This window comes from Pungitius pungitius, chromosome 20, assembly GCF_949316345.1.
Source record: "Pungitius pungitius chromosome 20, fPunPun2.1, whole genome shotgun sequence".
NCBI classification, from domain to species: Eukaryota; Metazoa; Chordata; class Actinopteri; order Perciformes; family Gasterosteidae; genus Pungitius; species Pungitius pungitius.
In genome coordinates, this window is record NC_084919.1 from 15,257,434 (window position 1) to 15,283,651 (window position 26,218).

At 47.4% G+C, this 26,218-nt stretch overlaps 1 protein-coding gene across 2 annotated transcripts in view; it reads left to right on the forward strand.

Annotated features, from left to right (window-relative positions):
* The window catches only part of opn5 (opsin 5), a 28,271-nt gene extending 18,616 nt beyond the window's left edge, over positions 1 to 9,655 (forward strand). Inside the window, exons 4-7 of one of the 2 annotated variants that reach the window (XM_037449347.2) lie at positions 4,859 to 5,029; positions 6,275 to 6,609; positions 6,730 to 6,974; positions 8,351 to 9,655. In XM_037449347.2, the coding sequence (XP_037305244.1) occupies positions 4,859 to 5,029; positions 6,275 to 6,609; positions 6,730 to 6,974; positions 8,351 to 8,417 (818 nt within the window). In that variant the 3' untranslated portion in view covers positions 8,418 to 9,655. The remainder of the gene's footprint in view (positions 1 to 4,858; positions 5,030 to 6,274; positions 6,610 to 6,729; positions 6,975 to 8,350) is intronic. The other variant, XM_062559717.1, reaches the window with a different exon arrangement.
* Positions 9,656 to 26,218: the final 16,563 nt, after the last annotated feature.

The following is a 26,218-nucleotide window of genomic DNA, read 5'->3' on the forward strand; positions in this document are numbered from 1 at the left end:
GACAAGCAGACCCAAACCGTGACAGAACCCCCCCCTCAAGGACCGAATTCCAGACGGTCCTAAAGGAGGGTGGAACCCAGAAAAACAGACAAGGGAGGGAGGGCGGCGAACCCGACAACCCCCGGCCGCCCAGGGGACTCCAAGGGTCGGCGGCACGGGGTCGGGTCCCTCCGGCCGGGATGACCGCCGGACCTCAGGGTCTCGGGGGGCCGACCGCTACGGCGGCCGGGCCTCAGGGTCTCGGGGGGCCTGCCGGGTCGGCGACCGGGCCTCAGGGTCTCGGGGGGCCTGCCGGGTCGGCGACCGGGCCTCAGGGTCTCGGGGGGCCTGCCGGGTCGGCGACCGGGCCTCAGGGTCTCGGGGGGCCTGCCGGGTCGGCGACCGGGCCTCAGGGTCTCGGGGGGCGTGCCGGGTCGGCGACCGGGCCTCAGGGTCTCGGGGGGCGTGCTGGGTCGGCGACCGGGCGTCAGGGTCTGGGGGGGTGCCGGGCGGTGCGGCTCCGGCGTCGTCGTGGCGGGGGGGCGCCGAGCTGTGCGGCTCCGGCGTCGTGGCGGGGGGCGCCGAGCTGTGCGGCTCCGGCGTCGTGGCGGGGGCCGTCGAGCTGTGCGGCTCCGGCGTCGTCGTGGCGGGGGGCGCCGAGCTGTGCGGCTCCGCCGTCGTCGTTGCGGGGGGCGCCGAGTTGTGCGGCTCCGGCTGCATGGCGTGGGGCTCCGGGCCAACCCCTGACCCCACCCCCCCTTCAAGGACCGACTTCCAGGCGGTCCCAAGAGGGTGGGAGGGAGGGGTCATGGTCAGGCGCCGCGGGGCCGGGACCGGGGGCGTGGTTCTCGGGGCAGGAACGGGCGGGGGCGTGGTTCTTGGGGCAGGAACGGGCGGGGGCGTGGTTCTCGGGGCAGGAACGGGCGCTGACGGGCGTCTCGGGGCCGGAACGGGCGTCTCGGGGCCGGAACGGGCGTCTGGGGGCCGGAACGGCCGCCTACGGGCGTCTGGGGGCCGGAACGGGCGCTGACGGGCGTCTGGGGGCCGGAACGGGCGCTGACGGGCTTCTTGGGGCCGGAACGGGCGCTGACGGGCGTCTCGGCGCAGGAACGGGCGCTGACGGGCGTCTCGGCGCAGGAACGGGCGCTGACGGGCGTCTCGGCGCCGGAACGGGCGCTGACGGGCGTCTGGGGGCCGGAACGGGCGCTGACGGGCGTCTGGGGGCCGGAACGGGCGCTGACGGGCGTCTCGGCGCAGGAACGGGCGCTGACGGGCGTCTCGGCGCAGGAACGGGCGCTGACGGGCGTCTCGGCGCCGGAACGGGCGCTGACGGGCGTCTCGGGGCCGGAACGGGCGCTGACGGGCGTCTCGGGGCCGGAACGGGCGGAGGCGAGACTCTGGGGGCCCGTGTTGCCTTGCTGTAGGCAGCCTGCAGCCTGGCAGCCAAGGTGAGTACCCGGTCAACATGAGGGTCGACCCCAGGGAAGGGCCGCCAGACTAAGGGGGGTCCTGGTGCCGGAAAATGCCCGCTGGTGACCTCCCCTGAGGTCAGCGTAGGGCGGCGAGGGCGGCGAGGGCGGTGACCGGAACGCTGCCCGGCGCCTGCTGTCGAGCCGGGGTTGGCGTTGCGCCGGGCAGCCTGCTGAACGCTGCGGGGCCCACCAAAGGCCAGACGGGTTCCCAAAAACGGGTTCTTCAGCTCAAACCCTGCTGAGTCCTTAGGTGGTCGCGTCATTCTGTCACGACGGGTGCTGGTGCAGGCGGAAGCAGGACTCAAATGCAGGTTCTTCTGACGTGCTCTTTATTCAAAAACAAAAACTCACCAGAGACTGTGCACCAACGACGAGTGACATTTAGACAATGACGCGACAAAGGACAACTGGCACACAGGGCTTAAATACACAAGGGAGGTGCAGGTGATTGGACACAGGTGGAAGCAATCAGGCAATCACAGGACAGGAAGTGAAGTTACCCAGAGACACGAGACACAAGAAAGCTACAAAATAAGACAAGCAGACCCAAACCGTGACAGACAGGACCTGCCAAGATCACTCCTTAAAAGGTTTGACAGCAACCGCTTCTGGTTGGTTGTTTGTTACTGGTGGAAACCACCCGCCCCCTTCGCTGTTTGCAAACAGCTAAGACGCCAGCCACACCTATTGACCCGCCGTGAAAGGGGAGTCTTCCTTCCAGAACTATCGCTTAAGCTTTACAAAGAATCCTCACCATGTTGTACAATGGATGTTTTCTTAGAATTATTATCACACTGCCCTTGGGAAACCATTCTAATTTGCTCTCATTGCTGCTCTAGAACATCAGCCTTCCACTCTACATTGGGACACAGACCCTATCATCCCATGTGACTAAAGGGGAAAAAATGTACCAGTTTAAGAACAGCCACTTGGACAGGTTCAGCTACCAGAGATGATGAGAAGCGCTAAACACTCCTAAGTATCCTGGTTCTAGCTACCCAGATATTTATGGTAAAGGCTCTGCTTACCGTAGAGGAGGGTAACCATTTTTGTAAAGAATAATTCGTGCCTGGTCTGTCTCTGGAGGTCTGTCTGTCTCCGTCGCCCAAAAGAAGTCGTATTAAAGGTTTAATTGAAATCAAAATATGTTTATGCTAACAGTATTATATTTTGGGGTAGTATTTCATCAAAAACGTTCAACCTCGGGATTAGCTGAGACTGCGACTGGAAACTCCATGAGTCATCCACTCAAGGATTGGCTGACCATTGCACAACATGCATAATGTCCCACCCCCTGGGTCCCAGCGCATTTGGTGACTTTTATAAATCAGTGTCTTCACAGCGGCTGCAGCATTAATACTTCAAATGAATTACTCTAGATTTTATAATGAGTAAAACAATATATATTCATATACTTGATTCAGCTCAAATCAAGTAATTACATGTTTTCATTTTACCTTGTATAATACTTCATGTCATCCTCAGTGCTGTAATCACTAAATCACTCACTAAACCTCTCCTGGTTGACAGGTTCTCTTTTTAAGCCTTTTAGTAGGGCTTAAAAGGACATGGAGGGCTCTACCTGATCATCTTGAAAATCATAATATACAAAATGACACTCCTACATTAAAGTGTCTAAAACTCATTTGTATCTCGATTACATGTTGCATCCTTCAAGCGGTGATAAAAATGAATAGTTGTAGCGGACAACAACCTTATCAGTTCCCGAAGCGTCCAAAATAAATCCAGTACTGAAGGTCTCTGGATCAAAATTGAAATACATTACCTTTATGACATTTTCCATTATTTTTAGTTGTTTGCCCCATTGGACATAAATATGCATTCATTCTACTGGTCGATTGTGTTTGCTGTGTTTCCGTCCACTGCTTTGATCCGAAAGAAAGTTGTTCTGACATCTATTTGCCACATTACAATGAAATTCCACATGAATGTTCATGGACCAAGAGGACGTGTTGTTGTGACTTCCCTTAAGCACCAAACACTCATGTCAATTCTTATTCCAAACTGATGACCTATAGAGGACAAGTGTTCTTTGTCTCTCCACATGGGCTGTTTACCTTCTTTCATCCAGACCCAGCTTTGGACACAATCGGTCAAACAACTCTGACAACAACTTTCTTTTTCCAAAATCTTGTCCAGTTGCAAATGAACTCAGACCCTGTTTAAAGAGATTGCAAAGAAGGGAATCTCACATATCAACTGGCAGAGTGTATGTATTGGAATTCTGGATTTGCTTTTGGAAAAGGAGGGATTTGTTTTTCCCTTTAATTGAATCTAATTACAGAGTTTGGAGTCAAGAGGTCTGGATGCTTTATTCCCCATGATATACAAGGCAGTGGTAGTACATCTTTAGCAAATTGAAGAAAAAGAAAGAAAAGTCCTAGAAAATGGATTAATTCCAAATTAATAATATAATATATTAATTCTGGGGGGAGAGGGTCAGATGCCAAATCTCAACCCCCATACATAATCTCTTTTGACGCAGTAATCATTTCCCCTTGGGCTGGAAGACAAATAACAACGATAATTGCTGTTTCAGTGTCCTGATTTGTGGAGTTGAGCTTCTCTGCTCTTATTGCCATGACTGCCGTGAGCGGCTGTGTGTACATGCCCCACTGGGTATTCTGTGATTCCAAGAAAACATTTGACTCATCACATCGTTGGCTCATGATTATGCAAAGATGCCGTGAGAGGTTTCTGACATTAAGCCCTTTTACACCGCGCAAGCTGGGTATGCCACATGGCCCCTGGCTTGTCCAGCTTTCTGGGGAAAGGGTCCGTATCCAACACTCACTAAAACAATCAGAGAGTCACTTAGGGTTGCTGCAATAAGGAGGACACAAGAGCCTTGTGCTGAACTAATGAATCCTTGCTGTGTTCAAAGCGCATTCACAAGGTAAAGTCCAATGAAAATATCTCTGCTACCATAGAATTCACAGCTTGGGACAAGACGTAACCTTCCACCAAGCTCTACTGCACAAATCACCAGTATGGCCTTGTGTGGATGTTCATCTCCTTTCTCCCCTTCCAATTGTTACGTTGTCCCAATATAATAATATGAATATGTATTCCAGCTCTTTGATCTTCGAACACACTGGAGAACAGAGAAATGGACTTTCGTCATTCGCACTTCAACACGTCAACCTCTTCTGTTTTCTGCCTGTAACGTTTTTTTCTAGGAATAATCTTAAAGATCTATTTATTGAAGAAAACGTTGGAGATGTTGAGTGGTAGTGAAATATATTTTGATTTTATCATTTAATCTTGATCCATTTACTCAACCTGTTTCCCTTTCTTTGTCTCCCCTTTCATCTCTTTCTCTGACCCCAATTCCAATCCTCTTTTCTAAACTTACCCATCCATGTTCCACGCTGGTCTTCCTTCAGTGACAGGAAAGCCCTTTTTTGTTGTATCTAGTTTCGCCCACCGCTGGTTGTTCGGCTGGGAGGGTTGTCGTTTCTACGGCTGGGCGGGATTCTTCTTCGGTTGCGGGAGTCTCATCACTATGACCGTGGTCAGTCTGGACCGTTATCTGAAGATCTGTCATATCAGATACGGTACGTCTTATAACTTACTTATAACTTTTTAATTATATACACACCTACCCTCTTTGATTTGAATACCAATTATTAGTACTCACAATGTAGACCCAAACCTGCGACTCCAAAATGTATTCTTAGATATTATATATAAAATAATTTATAATACCAGTACAAATTAAGAATGAATCCATTCTTGGACAATCACAGAAAGATAGCAGGGTAGGTTGGAGTTTTGTAAATTAGCTTCTTCTTGTTATGTCAACACCTTCACTCAGAAGGTGACTCAGAAGGTCACCTTCTGAGGGCTTTTATCCAGCACCAGTGCTCCGTGGGTCCCGCATCAATGTTGTAACTATGTTTAGAACTTTTTTTAAAATATTGCACCAATCAAAGGCCTACGTAGGGAGCACTGTCATTGTTTTTGCTAAGGACAATCACTTAAAATACATTTTGGTATATTTTTGACTTCAGTTTAAGTTTGATTAAGTTGTTCATTGTTTGAGTACATGAAATACTCATCCAGCTTCACTCAAGAAAGCAGGTACACACATCTTTAACCACTCAATGGTCTATTTCAGCTCCAAAGAGTGACCTGCTTTAAGTGCCTCTTCCTTTAAATGCTTCGTTAAAACGAGCCAGCTCCCCCCTCTCGTGATGCTAGTGACTTGAGTACGTAAATAGTGAGTGCATGTACGAGTATGTAACACATACAGTGTGCTTATGTAAGTTATTGTTAGTGAAAAATGTTTATGTACATGCAAGTAACGGGAACACCATAAAGATCTAATCGCTACATTCATGCTGCTAGTTAGCTATTCCAAGTGTATGCAAGGTTTGCAAAAACAAAGTGAAGTGTTTTGGCAAATATCATATCTGTAGTGAGTGTAGGGGGGTGGGTGGATGAGATGGCTGGGGGCCATGGTCAAGGCCATGTAAAAGAGAAGGACAAGAAAGCTCATTCGCTGTCACTCAAGCATGACTTTTCTGACGTACAAGAGCCATAACAAATCCCGGGAGGGTTTTGGGGTCGGTAGCCATGACCAGATACCCAAATGAACGTTTAGAAGCACTAAAAAAGTGGAATTTTCATAACACGTCCCCTTTAAAGTGTTTTTCAAAAATGTCCAAACTAGCTGCTTTTTGTCAACCAGCATAATTCAAGCTAATACAAACCGATTTAAAAAAATGTAATTTGTGGTTCACAATTACATTTCTAACTTCTCCTTGTCCACTATATATTTTCTTTCTCTATACTCTTAGGCACATGGCTGAAACGCCAGCACGCCTTCCTATGCCTGGCCTTTGTGTGGATGTATGCAGCTTTCTGGGCCACAATGCCCTTGGTCGGCTGGGGAAACTATGCCCCGGAGCCCTTCGGGACCTCCTGCACGTTGGACTGGTGGCTGGCACAGGCCTCCGTGTCCGGCCAGAGCTTTGTCGTGGCCATCCTGTTCTTCTGTCTCGTCCTCCCTGCCGGCATAATTGTCTTCTCCTATGTCATGATTATCTTCAAGGTCAAGTCGTCCACAAAGGAGATTTCAAACTTTGACGCCCGAATCAAAAATAGCCACAACCTTGAGATAAAACTCACAAAGGTGGGTAGGAGGTTCTAAGGAAGGTGGAAGTTAAGAAAAAGAGCTGGACCGAGAGAAAAGAAGAAATGTCATCATAGTAGAACTTGCAAATGACAAGCTTATTTCTTTGTGTCCCATCAGGTGGCTATGCTGATCTGTGCAGGCTTCTTGATAGCCTGGATTCCCTATGCAGTTGTGTCGGTGGTGTCGGCGTTTGGTGAGCCAGACTCGGTGCCCATCTCTGTGTCTGTTATTCCCACGCTGCTAGCAAAGTCCTCGGCCATGTACAACCCCATCATCTATCAGGTGCTGGACCTGAAAAATTCCTGCATTAAATCCTCCTGTTTTAAGGGCTTGAAGAAACAGAAGCATTTTAAGAAGTCAAGGTAAACGTGTCTTTTACTATTGATAATCATCAGTTCATTCCGTAGTTGTGTGGCTAGCACCTTGCTATCAGACATATTCATTCAAGTTTTAATCCACGAGCCATTATAACTTGCAGTGGTGGAGGCAGCTGCAAACACTCGTTGCAGTTGCCTCCACCACGTAGCATCCATAATGTCTTTGCTATTGTTTGGATCTGTTTCATTCTAAAAAGTCAGCTCTTAAAAAATCAACAGGGCTCAGTTCAAAATTTCAAGGAACAACCCTAAACAAGCAAAAAATCTCATCATCCTGCAGGTATTCTCATACGGGATATGGTGACAAATTTGGGTTTGATTACTTGCAAAAATAGTAAAAATTGTAACGCATTACACTGTTTAGAAAGAATTGACATAAATGAACTATGAATTTTACAGGAGTGATCAAAGTCCATAGCAGTGCTGGTCAAGTTCTTCTAGTTAAAAATGAGATATTAATGATTAATTAATTAATTTTAAAACTATAAACAACTAAGGGATGTGTACATTATGATGTATGGGATGGTCCTTTGCTCACTCATTTTGAATACATTTTGGGGGTTGATAACATTTGTTAAACGTATTTGGTGATAAATGCTGGCATTCTGTACCAAACACATTAAACATTTAGAGATTTCTTAAAGAATTAGATTTTTACCGGCATTGGAAGGCTCGCGCTTCTGTTGAGGAAACCATCTCATTGCCGATATACCCCGTCAAGCCATACGTCTCCCGAAGGCCTTAGGTCTCTAGATTGTGGTGAGTAAATGTGATGTTTGGTTGACAGAAGTACGACTCACACGCAGAACCATCTTTTCAAACAGAATAAATTCTTTAATCAAGGCATGATTAAAGAATTTAACTATCTTCAGGCCGTTGAGCTATAAGTTGTTTCAGCTGCACCACGTCACCAGATGGTCAATCTCCAAACCGGAGGCGGACTCATCCCCACCAGGAATGAGTCCAATGTGGTGCCATCCGCAAACTTCGGATGGTGACTGGGGGTGCAGCTGTTTGTGTACAGAGAGAGGGGGAACCGGGGCTGATGGACCGAGAGGTCTATAAAGGATTTGAGGTGGTGCAGGATAAGGTTCTCAAAGGACTTCATGACCACAGAGGTCAGGGCGACGGGCCTGTATTCATTAAGTCCTGTGACTTAATGAAGCAACTATGAGACAAAAGACACACATGGCATGGTAATAAACTGGAAAGATGCAGGTGATTGGCCACAGGAGAGAACAATTAGGACAATCACAAGGAAGGAAAACAGACACAGACAAACAAAAGACAGAATGTTGGCAAAACTTGAATGGATTTTTGTGTAGAAAAACTTTGAGCTTCTTGTTTCTATGTCTCTGCAGGTTCTACACCATCTCTGGCTCATTAAAGGACAATACAACAGCCAAAGAAGCTCAAATCGAGATGTGACAGAAACAGTAGACTGTGTGACCCTCTTGGCTCTCCTACTTGGGACGGTTTTCCTTGTCCGCTCCTCTCTTGTGCCCCACATTTGCCCAATCATCCGCTGTGAAAACAGCAAATTTTTGTTTCTTGGTGGTTCCTGGTTTCTTGCTGCTTTATTTGACACCCACTCCGGAACCGTGTGACACAGCTCGTTCACCCCACCCCTCCTTCCTCGGAAACACATCTTCCCAACTAGTAACTTGTATTGTCTTTACAGTGGTTGCAACATACAAGTGACACAGACAACAATCTCTGTGAAAATGTTATGTTTTGATTTACTACAGCTTTACTCATTAAATGGCTCAATTGAGGTGTGGAAAAGTTTGGTACCAAAGTTCGGTCACATCTAGAGCTTTACATTTTCGTGAGTCCAAATCATACGAGAATATGACATTTCTGCTAGCATTAGAAAAAAATTTCAACAACGCTGTCGTTACGTGTTTCAAACTCAGTCGTATTTTACTGTTTGTACTGGCTGTTGCTTTTGTACGCCTTTATCTGGAGGCTTGTATACCATTATCTCAAAAAACACCTGCACACAACGAGACGTTGCATGATGCTAATCAGTGGAACCCACACCTAGATGTGCACTTTATTAGCAAGACTGTTCATTATGCATCAACACCAGCTTGTTTTCTGTGAATTTTTAAAGGGACAACTGTGGTTGGTCCAGGGTTCATTTTCTTTTATCTATTCATCGTTGGTTTGTTGAGCCAAAAATAACTGCATCTTTTTTTCCATGAATTGTTAGACATTACATGATCATACGTTGGAAGATTGATACCACACTTGTGTGTCCAAGTATGACACTAGAGGAAGGCGGAAACCTTTGCATGATCAATTGTCACCGGGGGAAAGACTAGCTGTATCAAAAGCTAACAAATAAGAGAATACAACAATATAAAAAATATAGTATATCTATCTTGATTTTTAAATTCGTTCAGAAGAAAAACAAATGTTTTATACAGAGTTGCTTGCTGTAACTAGTAGTTAATAGGGCCGGGACTCGATTAAAAATATTAATCTAATTAATTAGAGGCTTTGTAATTAATTAATCGAAATTAATCGCATATATTAAACATACAAATATATGACCTGAGAACAGTGAGAAGTCATTTTTTTCACATGTATTTTTATTTTTATTCAACCAATTCCAGTGTAGCAATATGGAGGACTAAAAGTGCCACAATTAAATAAATAAACACATCATTAAATAATTACTTAAATGTGTCATTAATTAATTCAAATACAGATTCATGTTATGTAAAATACATATATACTTATTTCACTATTTACATTTACATTTCATGATCCTGCGTTGCAGTGCTTCATGAATTACTTAAAACTGTCAAACTGACCCATCAAAAGTTGGTAGGCGGAACCTAACGCCTGATTGGTTACCCTGTGCATCAAGTCAAGACAAATCAATTCCGGATACTGGATTGATGCAGAGCTACTAAACGACTGAATCCATCCACCCCAACGTGGACAACAAATCTCCACCTGTTGCAAACACATGAATTGTAATGAAACATCTAGAAAGATGCATTGTTTATCTGCTAATATCACTGACCTAATGAGCTTATGGTGGCCATCTATATGTTACAAAGAGTTTGGGCCAGGAACAAAATACTGCCGTGGCCAGGTACTCTACCAAAGCAATGGATCAGACTGGATTCGCGTTAGCCCCGCCCACTGACTTTGATGGGTCAGTTTGACAGTTTTAAGTAATTCATGAAGCACTGCAACGCAGGATCATGAAATGTAAATGTAAATAGTGAAATAAGTATATATGTATTTTACATAACATGAATCTGTATTTGAATTAATTAATGACACATTTATTAACACATTTATGTATTTAATTCTATTTTTAATTAATTAATGACACATTTAAGTAATTATTTAATTGTGTATTTATTTACTTAATTGTGGCACTTTTAGTCCTCCATATAGCAATAGCATATTAAGAAATATAGTACTTTCAAAAATTCAGGTAGCCTATAGGTAAGTAGACCTTCTGTAAACTATGTTTTTTTAAAGTAGAACAATACTTTCAAGTACATTCAGAACATTGGTTATTTTATTTAGACGTGGACTTAGTTACCCTGGTCCTTAAACCAGTCATCTGGTGCAGTGTGGGTTGGGTGTGGGTCCTTGTACCCGGAGTGGGGCTAACGTCCACGCTAGCTGCTAATTGTTTTGCGTTGAAGTGATACTTGAGGCTCGATGTGAATTCCTTGTTGCACAGCTTGCACACAACCATGCTCTTATCGACGCTTCCATCCGTGTGTTTATTATAATAAGATTTCCCATTCACAGGGCCCCCCGACACGGTCTCGTCAGCTTCTTCGTTCATGTTCACTGTAGTTTGTTGTTGTCTGAAGTCATGAACGCTAGTTGGTGCTCCAGTATAATCGGTCCCCCCGAAACTCATCCAGTGAGAAACGTTCCGCGGTGCAAAAAAAGTGTAAAAATTCGTAACAAATGTGTAATGCGTTATTTTTATGTGTAATTAATTAATCTTAATTCATATTGTAAATAATTAATTGCAATTAACGCACTAAAGTCCTGGCCCTAGTAGTTAACTATTCACTTTTCACAATTTTTGCTACGGGAACCACTTTCTGCTTTTGGCTCTCAACTAAATGGGGTATCTACTGTATATGAGAGTGTCGACCCATTAACAGACTACTACGACCTACAATGTGAACATAACCGAGGAGTAGCCGGCTTTCCCAAAGCTACAATGTTATCTATTTTCATTATTGAATTCTAATCAGTTGGTATGTTTTGCATTACAAAATCCGATGGCATCTTAATCCAGCGAGGACACGTCCTCTCTTCCTTCCCGCTTTTGATTGCAGTTGTGCTCTGTCATAATACAATGTTTAACGACACATCTGGGATCTGATTTATAAAAATGTCCATGTAGTTGAATGTAGTTGAATACACATTTCTGGAATGAAGACAAGCAATCCTCCAAACATGTGGACTCCTTTTAAAAAAAAATTGTGCTCATCCGTCTTGTGCACCTTCCATGAATCATAAATTACTGTAAATTAAATACGTGCTAGATTGAGCTTTTAAAAATGTCATCCGGTGGATGAGAGCAAGCAAGTTGGGAAATGGGGATTAATTCTTGTCTGCTGACATGCACGAAGGCTCTCGAGGGCCCAGATAGTTCAACACCCGGGTCAGCTGGAATGAAGAGGGAGTCCCTTTGTGGGGTCAAAAAGGAAGCCTGCAGCGTCAGGGCGAATCACCTCACATGTTGAAGTGAAGGAGGACAGAGATAAAGATACAGTGCTTGTTAACAGAGCTTTCAGTAATGTGCCCCTGGAATGTCCTCCATTTTGTTTCAGGTCAATCCGTGTCCATATTGTGTGGGGACATGATAGCAATGCCCAGAGGTCATTTCTAACGCGAACACCCAATGGCCAATTACTGATTCTTTCACAAGAACCTCTGTGAAACAAGTTTCTTCTGTTAATATTGGTATGGTCCGTGTGAACTTTGGGCTACTTGGCAAAATTTGGGGTTACGTTCAATTACAGATTTTGTTATTTACGTCCATTGGCAAAGGTTTAAATAGTTTTTAAATCAAAATCTGAAGCTAGAAAGTGGTTTGGGAAAGAATGATAATAATAACCCATATTAAAAATGTAGTTAGAGTTCAGACAGACAAATAACTGCATTCTTTAAAATGCAGATTATTGACAACTTGAAGCTAAAATGGGTTTTATATAACTAGTTTTTATATATACATAAATGTTTTGTCAACGTGCCACAAACTGTTCCTTTTCTTTGTCCCCATGTGTCAGCAGTGGAGGGTTTGCACTACTGGCCTCTACTATACCTGAAACAGAGTAAGGAAGGCACTAAATGGATTCTCCAGGATCCCTTTATGCCACCTATCCCACAGGTTTAAATTCATCCAACAGGCGTACACACCGTCTCTTTAGAAAATTAGAAATTGACAATTATACCCGAATTCGTTGGGTATTCAAGGCACAACAATTATTCAAAAAGTAATATTTATTGGATAACATTAATACTACTACACAACATCCACTGAAAATAAAGCAATGCTGCAGCAACACACTGTACACTGATAATTCTTCGGTTGCATTATCTCGTTATGTAGTCTCCTTGCACCCAACTTATGTATTTCTGCATAATTCATCAATTGGTGATGTGCCAATGGAAATATTTGTTTTCTTTCTTGCGTCCCACTTTGGCGGGTTAAATATTGTCACATGACTTATCTGCAGGGTTGATAGAAGCAAAAAGGAAACTGCCATTTAGTTTCCCTGTAAGCGCACTGGACTCTGTACCTTGAACCAGGACTGATAACCTAATACCATCTATAACCTTCTATATGCATATAGAAAGCGTTGAATCTCAGGCTGGGCTGTGCTTGCTCTACAATTCCAATCATACGCATACAATTATAGCCTTAAAATATCACAGAATGCGTATAGGTAGCTTGACCCGAGAGCGATGATGATGATGGGGGTTAGATGATGAAGTAGACGACACTGATGCCCTCATTTTTGCATTAGACTGATTCTCAGGTATTGTTACTAGTTTTGGTCTGTTGGTCTGTTTGTGCATAGGGATGTATACATTAACATTGGGGCCAAAAATATGTGGCATGTAAATACTAGTTAGTAATGGTGAGAGTTTATAATGTCAACTACTTTTACGATTGTTCACACACGTAAACGCTGTATTAAACCATTGTGCCCCACTCCTGATGGATTTCATCAATCACTACACATAACATGAATCACAGATCAAATAGTATTAACCGATTCACTTATTCAAATATGGTTACTTTTTAATATTTTAATTCTTCTTCTTGGTTTTTTGTACTTTATGTCATATGTTGATGTTTGATGTCACTTAAACCTTATACACAAAATCAATTATGAATCCCAAATCAAAATTTATTCAAACAACATACAATTGAATTTGTGATATATTTCATAAGCAGGAGCAAATAATCCTAATTCTGCAGGCAGCAGGCAGGTTGGGGAGCTATTTAAATGCAGGTTGCCTTTGGTCTGTTTGTGGAACGTGGTCACAAAGTAGTTACGTCTATTCACCACAAGTTGCGGATGTATCCCAACAACACTTGGTCGAATTATTAGGTCGTCTTACCTCTACATTGGAAATACTTTTATGCAGATGACAATAGTATTTTTCTAGTGTAGTTTTTATTTCAGTGTACGATTCCTTTGGGAAATCATTGTTTTTTCATATGAATGTTTCATTGACCCAAATTAGTGGAAACTTTACAGATGGAATCATAAATGAAAAAAAAGTCCTTCGAAAACTGTGTTCCTTCTGAGTAGACAAAGTATGTTAGGTCATGTTAGGTATGTGACCTGTGACCCTGTAAAAATGACTTTGTTACCCTCATCATTTGACTTTTATGTTGTCTCAAGTTCCTCTCTGATGTATTGTTTATTGCTTCAGCGCTCGCTTTACCCAAAGTGCACCAAAATCTGTGCAAACTGTGCAAAAGTAACTTTTATCCTTTAAATTAAAATTGACGGTGCATATCTTCCATCTGCTCTCATTAGTTGAAAACCTGTCAATCAGGTATTTTCACATATGCACCTTTTCACAAACTGAAAACATATTTTGTAAGTATGCAAGTTATGAGTTCATATGTTAATAACAATAAAGTCTAACAGAAAAGGGATCAGTCTTGTTTGATTTTTGTTGCAGTAATGAAATTGACCTCCGTTATTCAGGGTAATTTATAGTTAGTTGGATTCCTAATCCATGGTGATTAGTTTGTAAGAGCTACGGCTAGTTTTTGGTTAACGTGGAATGATGGAAGCAAACAGCATGTGTGGACACCCCCACCCACACAGTTTTACTCTCACATGTCACAAGGTGTGCTGCTGGTGCAGGTCGGAGGCAGGGAGGGAGGACTCAGACACAGGGTCTTCAAACGGTTTAATCCAAAGAAAAGACGTGCTCCAACAACAGGTAGACTAACAATGATGCAACGGGACAGCAGGCACACAGGGCTTAAATACACTAGGGAGGTGCAGGTGATTAGACACGGGTGGAAACTATCAGGCAATCACAAGACAAGGCAGGAAGTGAAGCTAACCCAGGGACACAAGAAACATGAAACTACAAAATAAAACAGGAAGGAGAACCAAACCGTGACACTCACAGGCGTCCTGCGGCGATTTTTCATGGTTTTGAGCAGCATCGTTGTTCTAATTAAGGGTCTTATGTCTACAGCTCATTACTTTGCTCAACAGAGTCCTTCTAGCTCCATGGTAACGGCTGGTCGAACCAGGAAAGGTTTCCAAATGTGGGCACTGAGAATTTGACTGAGCCGGCATGCTTGTAGTATTTCAAATGGTCTGTAGTGTTTGAGATCTTGCTGTCAGATCATTATAATGCAGGTTAATACGTTCACAGACTGGTTTTAACCCTCAAGAGGTTAGCAACCCAACATAAAGGCACTGGACTAAAAGTGACAAATGACAACTGTGGTGGCGGGCGTGGTTTCGGCCCGGCTGCAGGTGGGAGAGAGAGGGGGAGTGGCTCGGGGAACAGTGCCAGGTGAAAATAATAACAGTCACCTGGGGTCCCGTGCAGTATCTTCACCCACGCACCCACACCGTACAGTGGCGCCCAACTCGGCAGAAGCATGACGGACGAAGGGCAGCAGGGGATGCCGGTCCAGCCAGCAGTCGCGCTGGCGCAGATGATCGGGGAGCTGGCGGGGATCCAAAGAGAACAGGCGGAGGCGAACCGCCAGTTCATGGGGGTGCTCCAGGCCCAGGTGGGGAGACAAGCCCAGGCACTAGAACAGCTGGCGGCGCGGTCCGGACTCGCACCACCACCGGGGCCGACGACACTGGCGAGCCCGACCCTCCACCGAATGACAGCAGAGGACGACGCCCAGTCGTTCCTGGAGGTGTTCGAGGCAACGGCGGAGGCGTGCGGATGGCCGGTGGGGGAATGGGCCGTGAGGCTGCTCCCACTGCTGATCGGGGAGGCGCAGACGGCCGCCATGGGGCTACCTCCAGCGGCCCGGCGGGACTACCTGGCAGTGAGGAAGGCAGTAGTGGACCGGCTGGGGCTGCTGCCGGAGGACCACCGGCGGAGATTCCGGGGTGCCAGGCTGGGACCGGAGGACCGGCCGTTCGCCTACGGGCAGCGGCTCCGGAACGCAGCCGCCAGGTGGCTCCTGCCGAACGGGGCGGGAACAGCGTCGGAGGTAATGGAAAAGGTGGTACTGGAGCAGTTTATGGAGGGGCTCCCGGCACGAACAGTGGCGTGGGTCCGGTACCACCGCCCACCGACGCTGGAGGCAGCCACCACCCTGGCCGAGGACCACCTGGCGGTGCACCCCAGCGGGCGCGACGGCCGGGAGGGCGCGCCACCCTCGACCCCGGAAACAGCCGCGCCACGGGGATGGGGCCAGCAGCCGACCACAGGGCGACCCCGACCAGCCCCACGGCGGGAGCCGATGATCCGACACCGGGACCCCCCGACCGCAGCAAGCCCCGGCACCCTTCCCGACCCACCCGGAAGTTCTCAAACGCCAGGGCAGGAGTGCTGGAAGTGTGGGCAGCCCGGCCATCTGCGGAGGGAATGCCCGCTGATGGAGGTGGGGCAGGTGATCCGGGTTGCCGGCGCTCCATCACCCTCCCCCGGCCCGGGAGCGACGTACCGCGTTCCGGTAAGAATCCAGGGGGGTACCCGCCAGGCGATGGTGGATTCGGGCTGTTCGCAGTCCATGATACACCAGAGCCTGGTTCGGCCAGGGGCATTGGTAGAAGCGTCGCGGGTGAAAATAAGGTGTGTGCACGGGGACATTCACGAATATCCTATGGTGTCCGTCGAACTTAGGTTCAGGGGAAGAAAATACAGAATAAAGGTCGCGGTTAGCTCCCACCTGACGCACCCCGTAATTTTGGGAACGGATTGGGAGGGATTTAACACGCTAATGGGGCAGGCTGCGGGGGTGCGTTCACGACCGACAGGGACATGCGGTATTTGTGCTGTGCTCAGCGGTGACGCGAGGTCGTCCGACGCCGCCGGGGGAGAGGGGGAACCGGCGGAGCCTTCCGTGGAGACTCCGGCGGTTCCCGAGGTCCGCTCCATGGAAGATTTTCCACTCGAGCAGTCTCGTGACGATACTCTACGCTCAGCCTACGACCAGGTGATAAAAATTGATGGTCATTTGGTGCGCCCTGACGTAGCACTGTCGTACCCGCACTTTTCATTGATTAGGGACAGACTGTATAGAGTGAGTCGTGACACTCGAACGGGGCAGGAAAAGACCCAGTTGCTGGTGCCGAAAAGCCGCCGGGAAATGATTTTCCAGGCGGCTCACTATAATCCGATGGCGGGTCACATGGGATACGGGAAAACACTAGACCGGATAATGGCCCGATTTTATTGGCCAGGCATCCGGGCGGACGCGCGCCGCTGGTGTGCGTCCTGCCCGGAGTGTCAGTTAGTCAATGCACCAGCCATCCCGCGTGCCCCGCTGCGGCCTCTACCGCTGGTGGAGGTCCCGTTCGAGCGCATCGGCATGGATCTAATCGGGCCATTCCACCGGAGCGCACGCGGATAGCGCTTTGTGTTAGTCCTCATGGATTATGCAACCCGGTATCCGGAGGCGGTGCCATTGCGCAATATCTCGGCAAAGAGCGTCGCGCAAGCACTGTTTCAGGTCATCTCCCGGGTTGGAATCCCGAAAGAGATTCTAACAGACCAGGGCACCTCGTTCATGTCGCGCACACTGGGAGAACTTTACGGGTTACTGGGCATTAAGTCCGTCCGCACCAGCGTTTACCATCCCCAGACTGACGGGTTGGTGGAGCGGATGAATAGGACGCTGAAGTCCATGATTCGTAAATTTATTAGCGACGATGAACGTAATTGGGATAAATGGCTTGACCCTCTGTTGTTTGCAGTCCGGGAGGTTCCCCAGGCCTCCACCGGGTTTTCCCCCTTTGAGTTTCTGTTTGGCAGATCACCAAGAGGGGTGCTGGACCTTATTAAAGAAAGCTGGGAGGAAGGTCCGAGCCCCGGGAAAAACGAGATCCAGTACGTCCTGGACCTACGAGCAAAGCTCCACACACTGGGTAGGATGTCACGGGAGAATTTGCTCCAGGCCCAGGAACGACAACAGCGGCTGTACAACAGAGGAGCCAAGCTGCGAGAATTCACACCGGGAGAGAAGGTACTTGTATTACTTCCTTCTTCCAACTCAAAACTCCTGGCTAAGTGGCAAGGGCCCTTCGAGGTCACACGCCGGGTGGGGGATGTTGACTATGAGGTGGTGCGGTCTGACAGGGGCGGGGCTACACAAATATACCACCTCAACCTCCTGAAACCCTGGAGGGAGGCGGAGTCTGTTTCTCTGATTTCCACAGTATCTTAAAGAGAGGACCTGGGGCCGGAGGTGCCAAAAGCGGCCAATCCCACCCCGCTCCCGTGTGAGGGTCATCTCTCTGAGGACCAGAAAGCAGACATTGCCCAGTTGCAGGAGCGGTTTGCGGATGTGTTCTCCCCCCGGCCAGGCCGCACCGACCTGATAGCGCACCGAATCGAGACACCCCCGGGGGTGACGGTGAGGTCACGACCCTACAGACTACCCGAACACAAAAGAAAAGTGGTTCGGGAGGAATTGGCGGCTATGTTGGAGATGGGGGTAATAGAAGAGTCCAACAGCGCCTGGTGCAGCCCCATCGTTCTGGTGGCCAAGAAGGATGGGACTGTGCGGTTCTGCGTGGACTACCGCAAGGTAAACGACGTGTCACGATTCGATGCCTACCCAATGCCCCGGGTCGACGAACTCCTGGACCGACTGGGCACTGCACGTTTTTTTACGACCCTGGATTTAACTAAGGGCTACTGGCAGATTCCCCTGTCGTCAGAGTCCAAAGAGAAAACAGCTTTCTCCACTCCGTATGGTTTGTACCAATTCACCATGCTTCCCTTCGGCTTGTTCGGGGCCCCGGCCACGTTCCAGCGCCTCATGGACAGGGTCCTGCGCCCGCACGCCGCGTATGCGGCCGACTACCTGGATGATGTCATTATCCACAGCACCACCTGGGCGGAGCATGTGCGGCGGGTGGACGCGGTGCTGCAGTCGCTGAGGCGGGCCGGGCTCACCGCCAACCCGGGGAAGTGTGCAGTTGGACGGAGGGAGGTACGGTATCTGGGGTACCACTTGGGGGGGGGGGCAGGTGCGTCCCCAGGTAGACAAGACAGCGGCAATTGCAGCCGGCCCGCGCCCCAAGACGAAAAAGGAGGTGAGGCGGTTTTTGGGGCTGGCAGGTTACTACAGACGGTTCATCGCCGGGTTTGCGGACCTCACCAGCCCCTTGACCGACCTGACCCGGAAAGGTGCGTCAGATCCGGTCCAGTGGTCGGAGCAGTGCCAGCGGGCGTTTGAGAAGGTAAAACAGACTCTCTGTGGGGAGCCACTCCTCCACACACCTAACTTTTCTCTCCCGTTTGTTCTGCAGACCGACGCGTCGGACAGAGGGCTGGGGGCCGTGTTGTCCCAGGAGGTCGAGGGGGTCGACCGCCCGGTGGTCTACATCAGCCGGAAACTGTCGGAGAGGGAGGCCAGGTACAGCACGGTGGAGAAGGAGTGCCTGGCCATCCGGTGGGCGGTGGGCTCCCTGCGCTACTACCTCCTGGGACGCCCATTCACCCTCTGTTCGGACCACGCCCCGCTCCAATAGCTCCACCGCATGAAGGATACTAACGCCCGGATCACTCGGTGGTATCTGGCCATGCAGCCTTTTAACTTCAAGGTGGTCCATAGGCCGGGGACGCAGATGGTCGTGGCGGACTTCCTCTCCCGCCCGCTGGAGGGAGGGGGGGGGAGTAAGCTAGGCCGGACGGCTCCCCGGCCTAAGTCGGGCGGTGGGGGTATGTGGTGGCGGGCGTGGTTTCGGCCCGGCTGCAGGTGGGAGAGAGAGGGGGAGTGGCTCGGGGAACAGTGCCAGGTGAAAATAATAACAGTCACCTGGGGATAATAACGTGTGTGCTTTCCCCTACTTAACAGTGAGGCGGGGGCGAGCGAGAGAGGGAACGGTCCGACCGAGCGAGAAATCGTGTACAGAGAGAGAAATAAAACATTGTGTTAAAACCCACCACCCTGCGGTCCCGTGCAGTATCTTCACCCACGCACCCACACCGTACAACAACAAATGAAGCTTGATTCAGTAAGTTCACCTCAACCAAAGATGCGACTTATGCATGATCTTGTTTTTATAATGTCGTCCATCTGTCTTTTTCACTTTTGTTGCTTTCAGTGATCCTGCTGTACCTTGTACCGTGCCGTTTTAATGCACTATACAAATAAAACTATTATTACTTGTATAGGTGTGGTTTCTTAACAATGTTACAGAATAAGTAATGAGAAGAAATGTCTTTAATCAGAAAAAAACATATTTCACCAGAATGAAAAGAAAAGTAGTTTAAAAATGAGCTTTGATGAAAAGAGTGATTTAGACAAAGTCCATGATAAGTTGACTAGAGCCACAGCCAAAAGAGAAGGTCCAGAGTTATAATGGGAGCACTGTTTGGGCGTTCACTTACCATCATTCATGCATCCAATACAGCTAACGTTAATAATGTCTTCATTATAATCAATCACTGTTATTTACTATTTCTGACCACATTACAAACCACGTAATGATGGTTAGAACTATTCTATTCTATTCATGTGAGTAGAAGTACTGGCTTCACACACAGTCACACTGATAACAGATGCTTCTCTCCTTGTTTTCAGTAGTTAAAGCATTTAAGACTTCCAGCGAAATGATCCGTCTCCCAAAGAACAGCCTCACTGCTTCAGGAATCTGTCATGCAGCAGCTGATCACTAGACTAATTTTGAACCTCATGAATTCGATGGGAGGCTGTTTGTATATAATTACCCTCCGGCCTATGACACCGATACGTGACGTTGTTTTGAAAACCTCCGTTCTGCTGAAAGAAATAGGTTAAGCTTTTAAATGTGTGACTGTAATCTGACCTGAGGGATGGACGCCCTGATGTCTCTTGGGACATGGGGACTATGGATGGACTTTGGGATGCAGGTCAGCCTCGGCTTGTCCAGCTGCATCATGAAGCAAAACATCTGGCAATTCTCTCAATACGAGGAGCATTGTATTTCCAGGGTTGAAAGGGTTTCAAAGTGTTTCTTGGTCGTTCTTCTGACCCCTCACAAATCAAGTTGTGAAATGTCTCTGTGGCCTGAATATGTACAATTAATACAAAATAAAAAGAGAAAAAAGAAATGACTAGAAGTGATCCCATGATCCTTCAGATTGAATTGGTATGCGGCCTTTTAGGGGTCACAGGGGTAAGCAGGAAGTAACAAAAAGTCTCCGGTTACGAATGTAACCTTAGTTCCCTGAAGGGAACGAGACGCTGTGTAAAAAACGCTGTGGAAACACCTCTGCGTGACCACGTCATCAAGCACGTGTGAAATCTAACCAATGGCGAGCTGGTACGTCATAGGCGGGCGACGCCAGGACCAGGACGCTAAAGGGACCCGAAAGGCAGGACGATTCATCTCTGAAAGGCTGAATAAAGAGCCACGGGCAAGCCTGGAGTATGGCAACGATACGCAGCGTCTCGTTCCCTTCAGGGAACTAAGGTTACATTACGCCAATACCCACTCCGCCATATGAGCAAGTGACCGTGGTGTGAAGTTAGTGCGCACACTCAGACGAGAGCACCTGTGCTCCAGGCGTGGAGTTAAGGTCTAGACGATAAAATCTCACAAACGTGTAGGGAGAGGACCAGCCTGCCGCCATGCAAACGTCGTGCAGTGATACTTTTCCCGACAAAAGGGCTTTAGAAGCCGCCATACCCCTGGTAGAATGGGCCCGGACAGCCAAAGGTGCGGGCTGGCCGGCCGATTCATAAGCAAGTGTGATGGCCTCAACCACCCACACTGATCCTCTGCTTAGACACCGGGCCCCCAGTATTGGGCGGCCCGAAGCACACGAACAACTGTTCGTAGAGCCTTCACAGGGCGGTCCTGCGGACGTAGAAGTCTAAGGCTCTAACTGGGCAGAGGAGGGTGAGCTTCGCCTGGTCCGACGTCAGGAACGCAGGAGCAGCTCGACTGGTCTTCAACCTTCCGAAATACTCCAACACCACACCACTTCTCCGTTCTCTTCATTGGTTACCAGTGGCTGCCGGCATCCAGTTCAAAACATTGGTTCTGACGCACCATGCTGTGAATGGATCGGGACCTGTCTACATCCAGGACATGGTGAAACCCTACATCCCAACCCGCACACTCCGATCTGCATCTGCCAAGCTGCTTGTTCCTCCCTCACTGAGAGAAAAGCACTCGGCGAGATCGCGACTCTTTGCTGTCCTGGCTCCCAGATGGTGGAATGAGCTCTCCGATGACATCAGGGCTGCAGAGAGCCTCTACATCTTCCGTCGTAAACTAAAGACACGCCTTTTTAGACTCTATCTTGACTAAAACACTAGCAATTCGTAGCACTAACAAATGGTAGCACTTAAATTGTACTTATAATGGCACTTTTCTATAACATGTTTTAAAACTGCTTATTTGATGGAAAATGTACTTTCTTGTTACTTGTTCTTCTGAGTTTGTATCTTTATGTGGAAATGCACTTATTGTACGTCGCTTTGGATAAAAGCGTCAGCTAAATGACATGTAATGTAATGTAAAGGAACGGAGGAGGACAGAATGCCTGCAGCACAATAGGCCCGACCGTAGTGGACAGGGCCTTGGGAAGGTAGTAAGAACACCTTCACCATACCGGTTGCAAATTCCAAACATGAGGGGGCCACTGAGAGGGCTTGCATACCTACAACTCTTTTGAGGGAAGAAATAGCAAGCAGGAAGAGGGTCTTAAGAGCATACTTCACATACATCCCTGCAACCTCTGCCATGGGCTCGGAGGGAGCACCGGAGAGACCCTCTAGTACGATGGCTTTGTCCCAGGATGGAACTCTCGTTCTGCCTGCTGGCCTCAGCCTCAGGGTGCCACGAAGGAAGCGGGATACCAGGCCACAAGAGATCACATTGGATGCCGCTGCCAGGAGACCTAACAGTCTCTGAAACTGTTTCACAGTGAGTGGCTGACCTAGCCTGGCCTGCTTGACTGCAGAGAGGATCGAGACTACTCGAGCGGGAGACAGACGTGCCCGCATCATGGTCGAATCCCAAATAACGCCCAGGAAGGTGGTTCTCTGTACTGGGGACAAGCCGCTTTTCCTGGCGTTGAGTCTCAGCCCCAGACGGTTGATGTGGGCAAGCACAACATCTCAATGTTGGGCCGCCAGCCGCTCGGATGGTGCTAGAATCAACCAGTCGTCTATGTAGTTCAAAATGCGGATGCCCTGGAGACGCAATGGAGCCAGAGCAGCATCCACGCATTTGGTGTACGGGGTGAGAGGGCTAGTCCGAACGGAACCCGGTACTGGTAAGCTTTGTCCCCAAAAGCAAACCTTAGGAATTTCCTGTGTCGTGGGAGGATGGGAATATGAAAGTAAGAAGATCTACCGTGACAAACCAGTCCTTGGACCTGATATGTGCCGCGATCTGTTTGAGAGTGAGCATCTTGAAGCTCAACTTCGCAACAGCACGGTTCAAACAGCGGAGATCTAGTTTTGGGCGCAAACCCCCATCCTTCTTTGGAACGATGAAGTAGCGGCTGTAATAGCCCAACTCTCTGTCTGGAGGAAGAACTCGTTCTATGGCTCCGTTCCGCAGCAGGGTCTGTACTTCAGGCTTCAATACCAGAGCCTGCTGGGGGTCTACCACTGTGGCTAGCACCCCCCGAAATCGAGGCGGCCGCCACCTGAACTGGATGGCGTAGCCTCTGTCGATTGTACGCAGGACCCATTGAGATACATTGGGGAGGGTTCGCCACTCCCAAAAAGTCTCTCAGGGGCACCGGCCCCTCGGGGCCGGCCGGAGGGGGTGAAAGCAGCGCGATGCTCTCCTGCTGCGCCAGGTGGTGCGAGCTTGTCGACGGCCGGGGCCACCCTCGAGCAGCCCCGCGGACGTGGCGTCGTCGGGGAAGGAAGGAGTCGAGCGCCTCCGCCTGCCGCCTCTCCGCGTGGAGTTTATCCGCGACGGCCCCAATGGCGCCTCTAAAGAGGGTTGCCATACGAGCTCGCCATTGGTTAGATTTCACACGTGTTTCATGACGCGGTCACGCAGAGGCGTTCCCACAGCGTTTTTACGCAGCTCGAGTTCCCTGAGAGGGAACATATTCAAATGAAGTGATACTAATTGAGAAAAAAAGGATTAGCAGAAATAAATCAAACTGGAAGCAGGGAGGTTAGAGTTTAACCACCACAAAAAAATAAAAAGCACTGATGGCAGGGCTTTACTGTTTTTACACTTACAAAAATAAAATAAATAAAGAACAGTTAAAGATGTTTTGAAAAGAAACACAGAAGAAAGTAATAAATTAAGTATTTATAAGGTCATAGTGCAGCAGAACACCTGATTACCAAAGTATGCCACAGAGAAGACAAAGTAAATCCATAGAATTGTACAATGTTCAAAACCTCAACACTTTTAACAAATTTGGAGTAGACTTTTGAGTCTATACATAGAGTATAGTATTGTATAGAACATCTTATTCTCTGACATGGAGTGTCCAAGAAAATAAACAAGAAAGATTACATTATATTTTACTGTATATTATTGTCAAAAACGTATATTTGTTGAAAAAATATATAGTATTGTCAAAAGAAATGAAAGACAGAACAACTGTTTACGTTTCGTGAATCACAAAGACAAAGGAAAAAATTTGCAAAGTTAAAAGATCAAATAACCCCAGTCCATACCAGATATACAAGTCTCATATGAGGACTGTTTTGACTCTTGCCAAAACACAGAATATAACATGAATAAAACATTAATTTGAATGGACCCTCAAAGACTGAGGCACCTCTTCATGTTGCTCTGTGGTCACTGACAATGGGCACGATGTACACTGACCTCTAGTGTCCACGTTCAGGAAGAACACGCACCACCAATCTGACATTAAAATTATCTATAGTGGGACATTTTATTTTTGAGTTCAGCTCACTTGTGTAAAAATAGGTAAAGTGTCACTTTTCAAGTTAATGGGGGGTTCATTTCAGAATGATTGGATGTAATAATCATTAAGAGATTAATCCTACTTTCATCTGGGACACTTTGTGTCTTTCTTTCTCTTTTTTCAGTCCATTCGTCAGTCTTTCTCTCATATCAATATGGCAGCACGGTTTTTTGAACTAGTTGTAGTTTGTTTGTGTCCTTCAGGAGCTGCTGACCATATGAATGGACAGTACAGCAGGTGACAAAAGTCCAAAGAGAGTGTTAAGTAAGCACAACCCTTTCTGCCCCTTCCCATTTTAGTGAGAGCTCAGACCACCACAACTTTTCATCGAACACTACACCCAGTTTTTGGTGCTCTTGACCTGTTCTATGGGCAAACCTGACATAAACAGGTGAAGCTGTGTGTCACCATCAAGCATATTCCTTGAGCCAAAACAATCCAGAACAATGTTCAGGGTTCAGTTTGTTCACTTTCACCCAATCAGACTCAGATTCAAAATGGTTCAAAAAGCTCTAGTCTGCTTTACAGTGTTGTGCCGTCTGCATACATGCCCTTTTTGGCATTCTTGATCGACCAAGGGAGATAATTTGTGAAAATAGAAAAGTTGGACCATGGTGTACATGAGACTATTAATAAAACCACCAGAAGCAGCGCAGTGCACACATTCCTTCAGGGGGAGCCAACGCTCTATAAATCATGCTCACCATGCTTTTTATTTTCATTCATTCAACATTTTTCCATTACTGCTAAAATAGTTATATATTCACCTTCTGTCTGGAAGAGAAATAACTCACCGGCCACTGGCATTTTGGGAGAGGAGAATCTATATTATGGGCGTATAATGTTTTTCTTCCCAGTGTACCAATGTGTGCTGGATCTCCAGGACCCCATTCATCTATTCCTTCTTCTCAGTTATTGTCTCTTTATCTGCTTCCCTCCCTCCATTCCACACCAAAAAAGACGCCGTCTGCTCCTCATGTTGCCTCCTCGTCTCTCTGTGTGGGTGGGAGGAAGAAATGGCCGGTCAGTAGTGTTGGAAGTGAACAAAGTAGTGAAGTGTATAGTAGTACAGTTTTACTATACAGTAGTGTAGTCTAGTATTCAATAGTGTACTGTAGTACAGTGTAGTATGCAGTGGGACAGTGTAGTGTACAGTAGTATAGTGTAGTATACAGTAGTAGTGTACAGTAGTATAGTGTAGTACAGTGTAGAATTCAGTATCATCGTGTAGTATACGAAGGAGTGCGAAGGAGTGAATGATGCCCTGCATTGGTTGGACTGGGCAGTGCATTCACTGTTTGTCTTCCATTTAAATACGGATGAAGTGATGAGCGGTTGTTGGACCTGTGGATGGATGTTTCTCTCTTTTCTGGTCGAGGACTACATGTTTATACAATTCACAACAGTAGGTGTTTTTTTTTGTTTAGGAGACAAAACACCAGGAAACGTAGCCAGCGGTGGCTAAAGGATGAAAACCATACACTCTACATGTGCTGTAATAAAATATTTATATTATGATCAAAGAGAAACTGACATCTCGAAATTCGGAAATAATGAAATAGTGAAAGAAAGATGATAACTCACTATTTATTCACAACTATTCAGTTTGCTTTAAATGTTTGCCTAAAAATTCATTTGAAAAG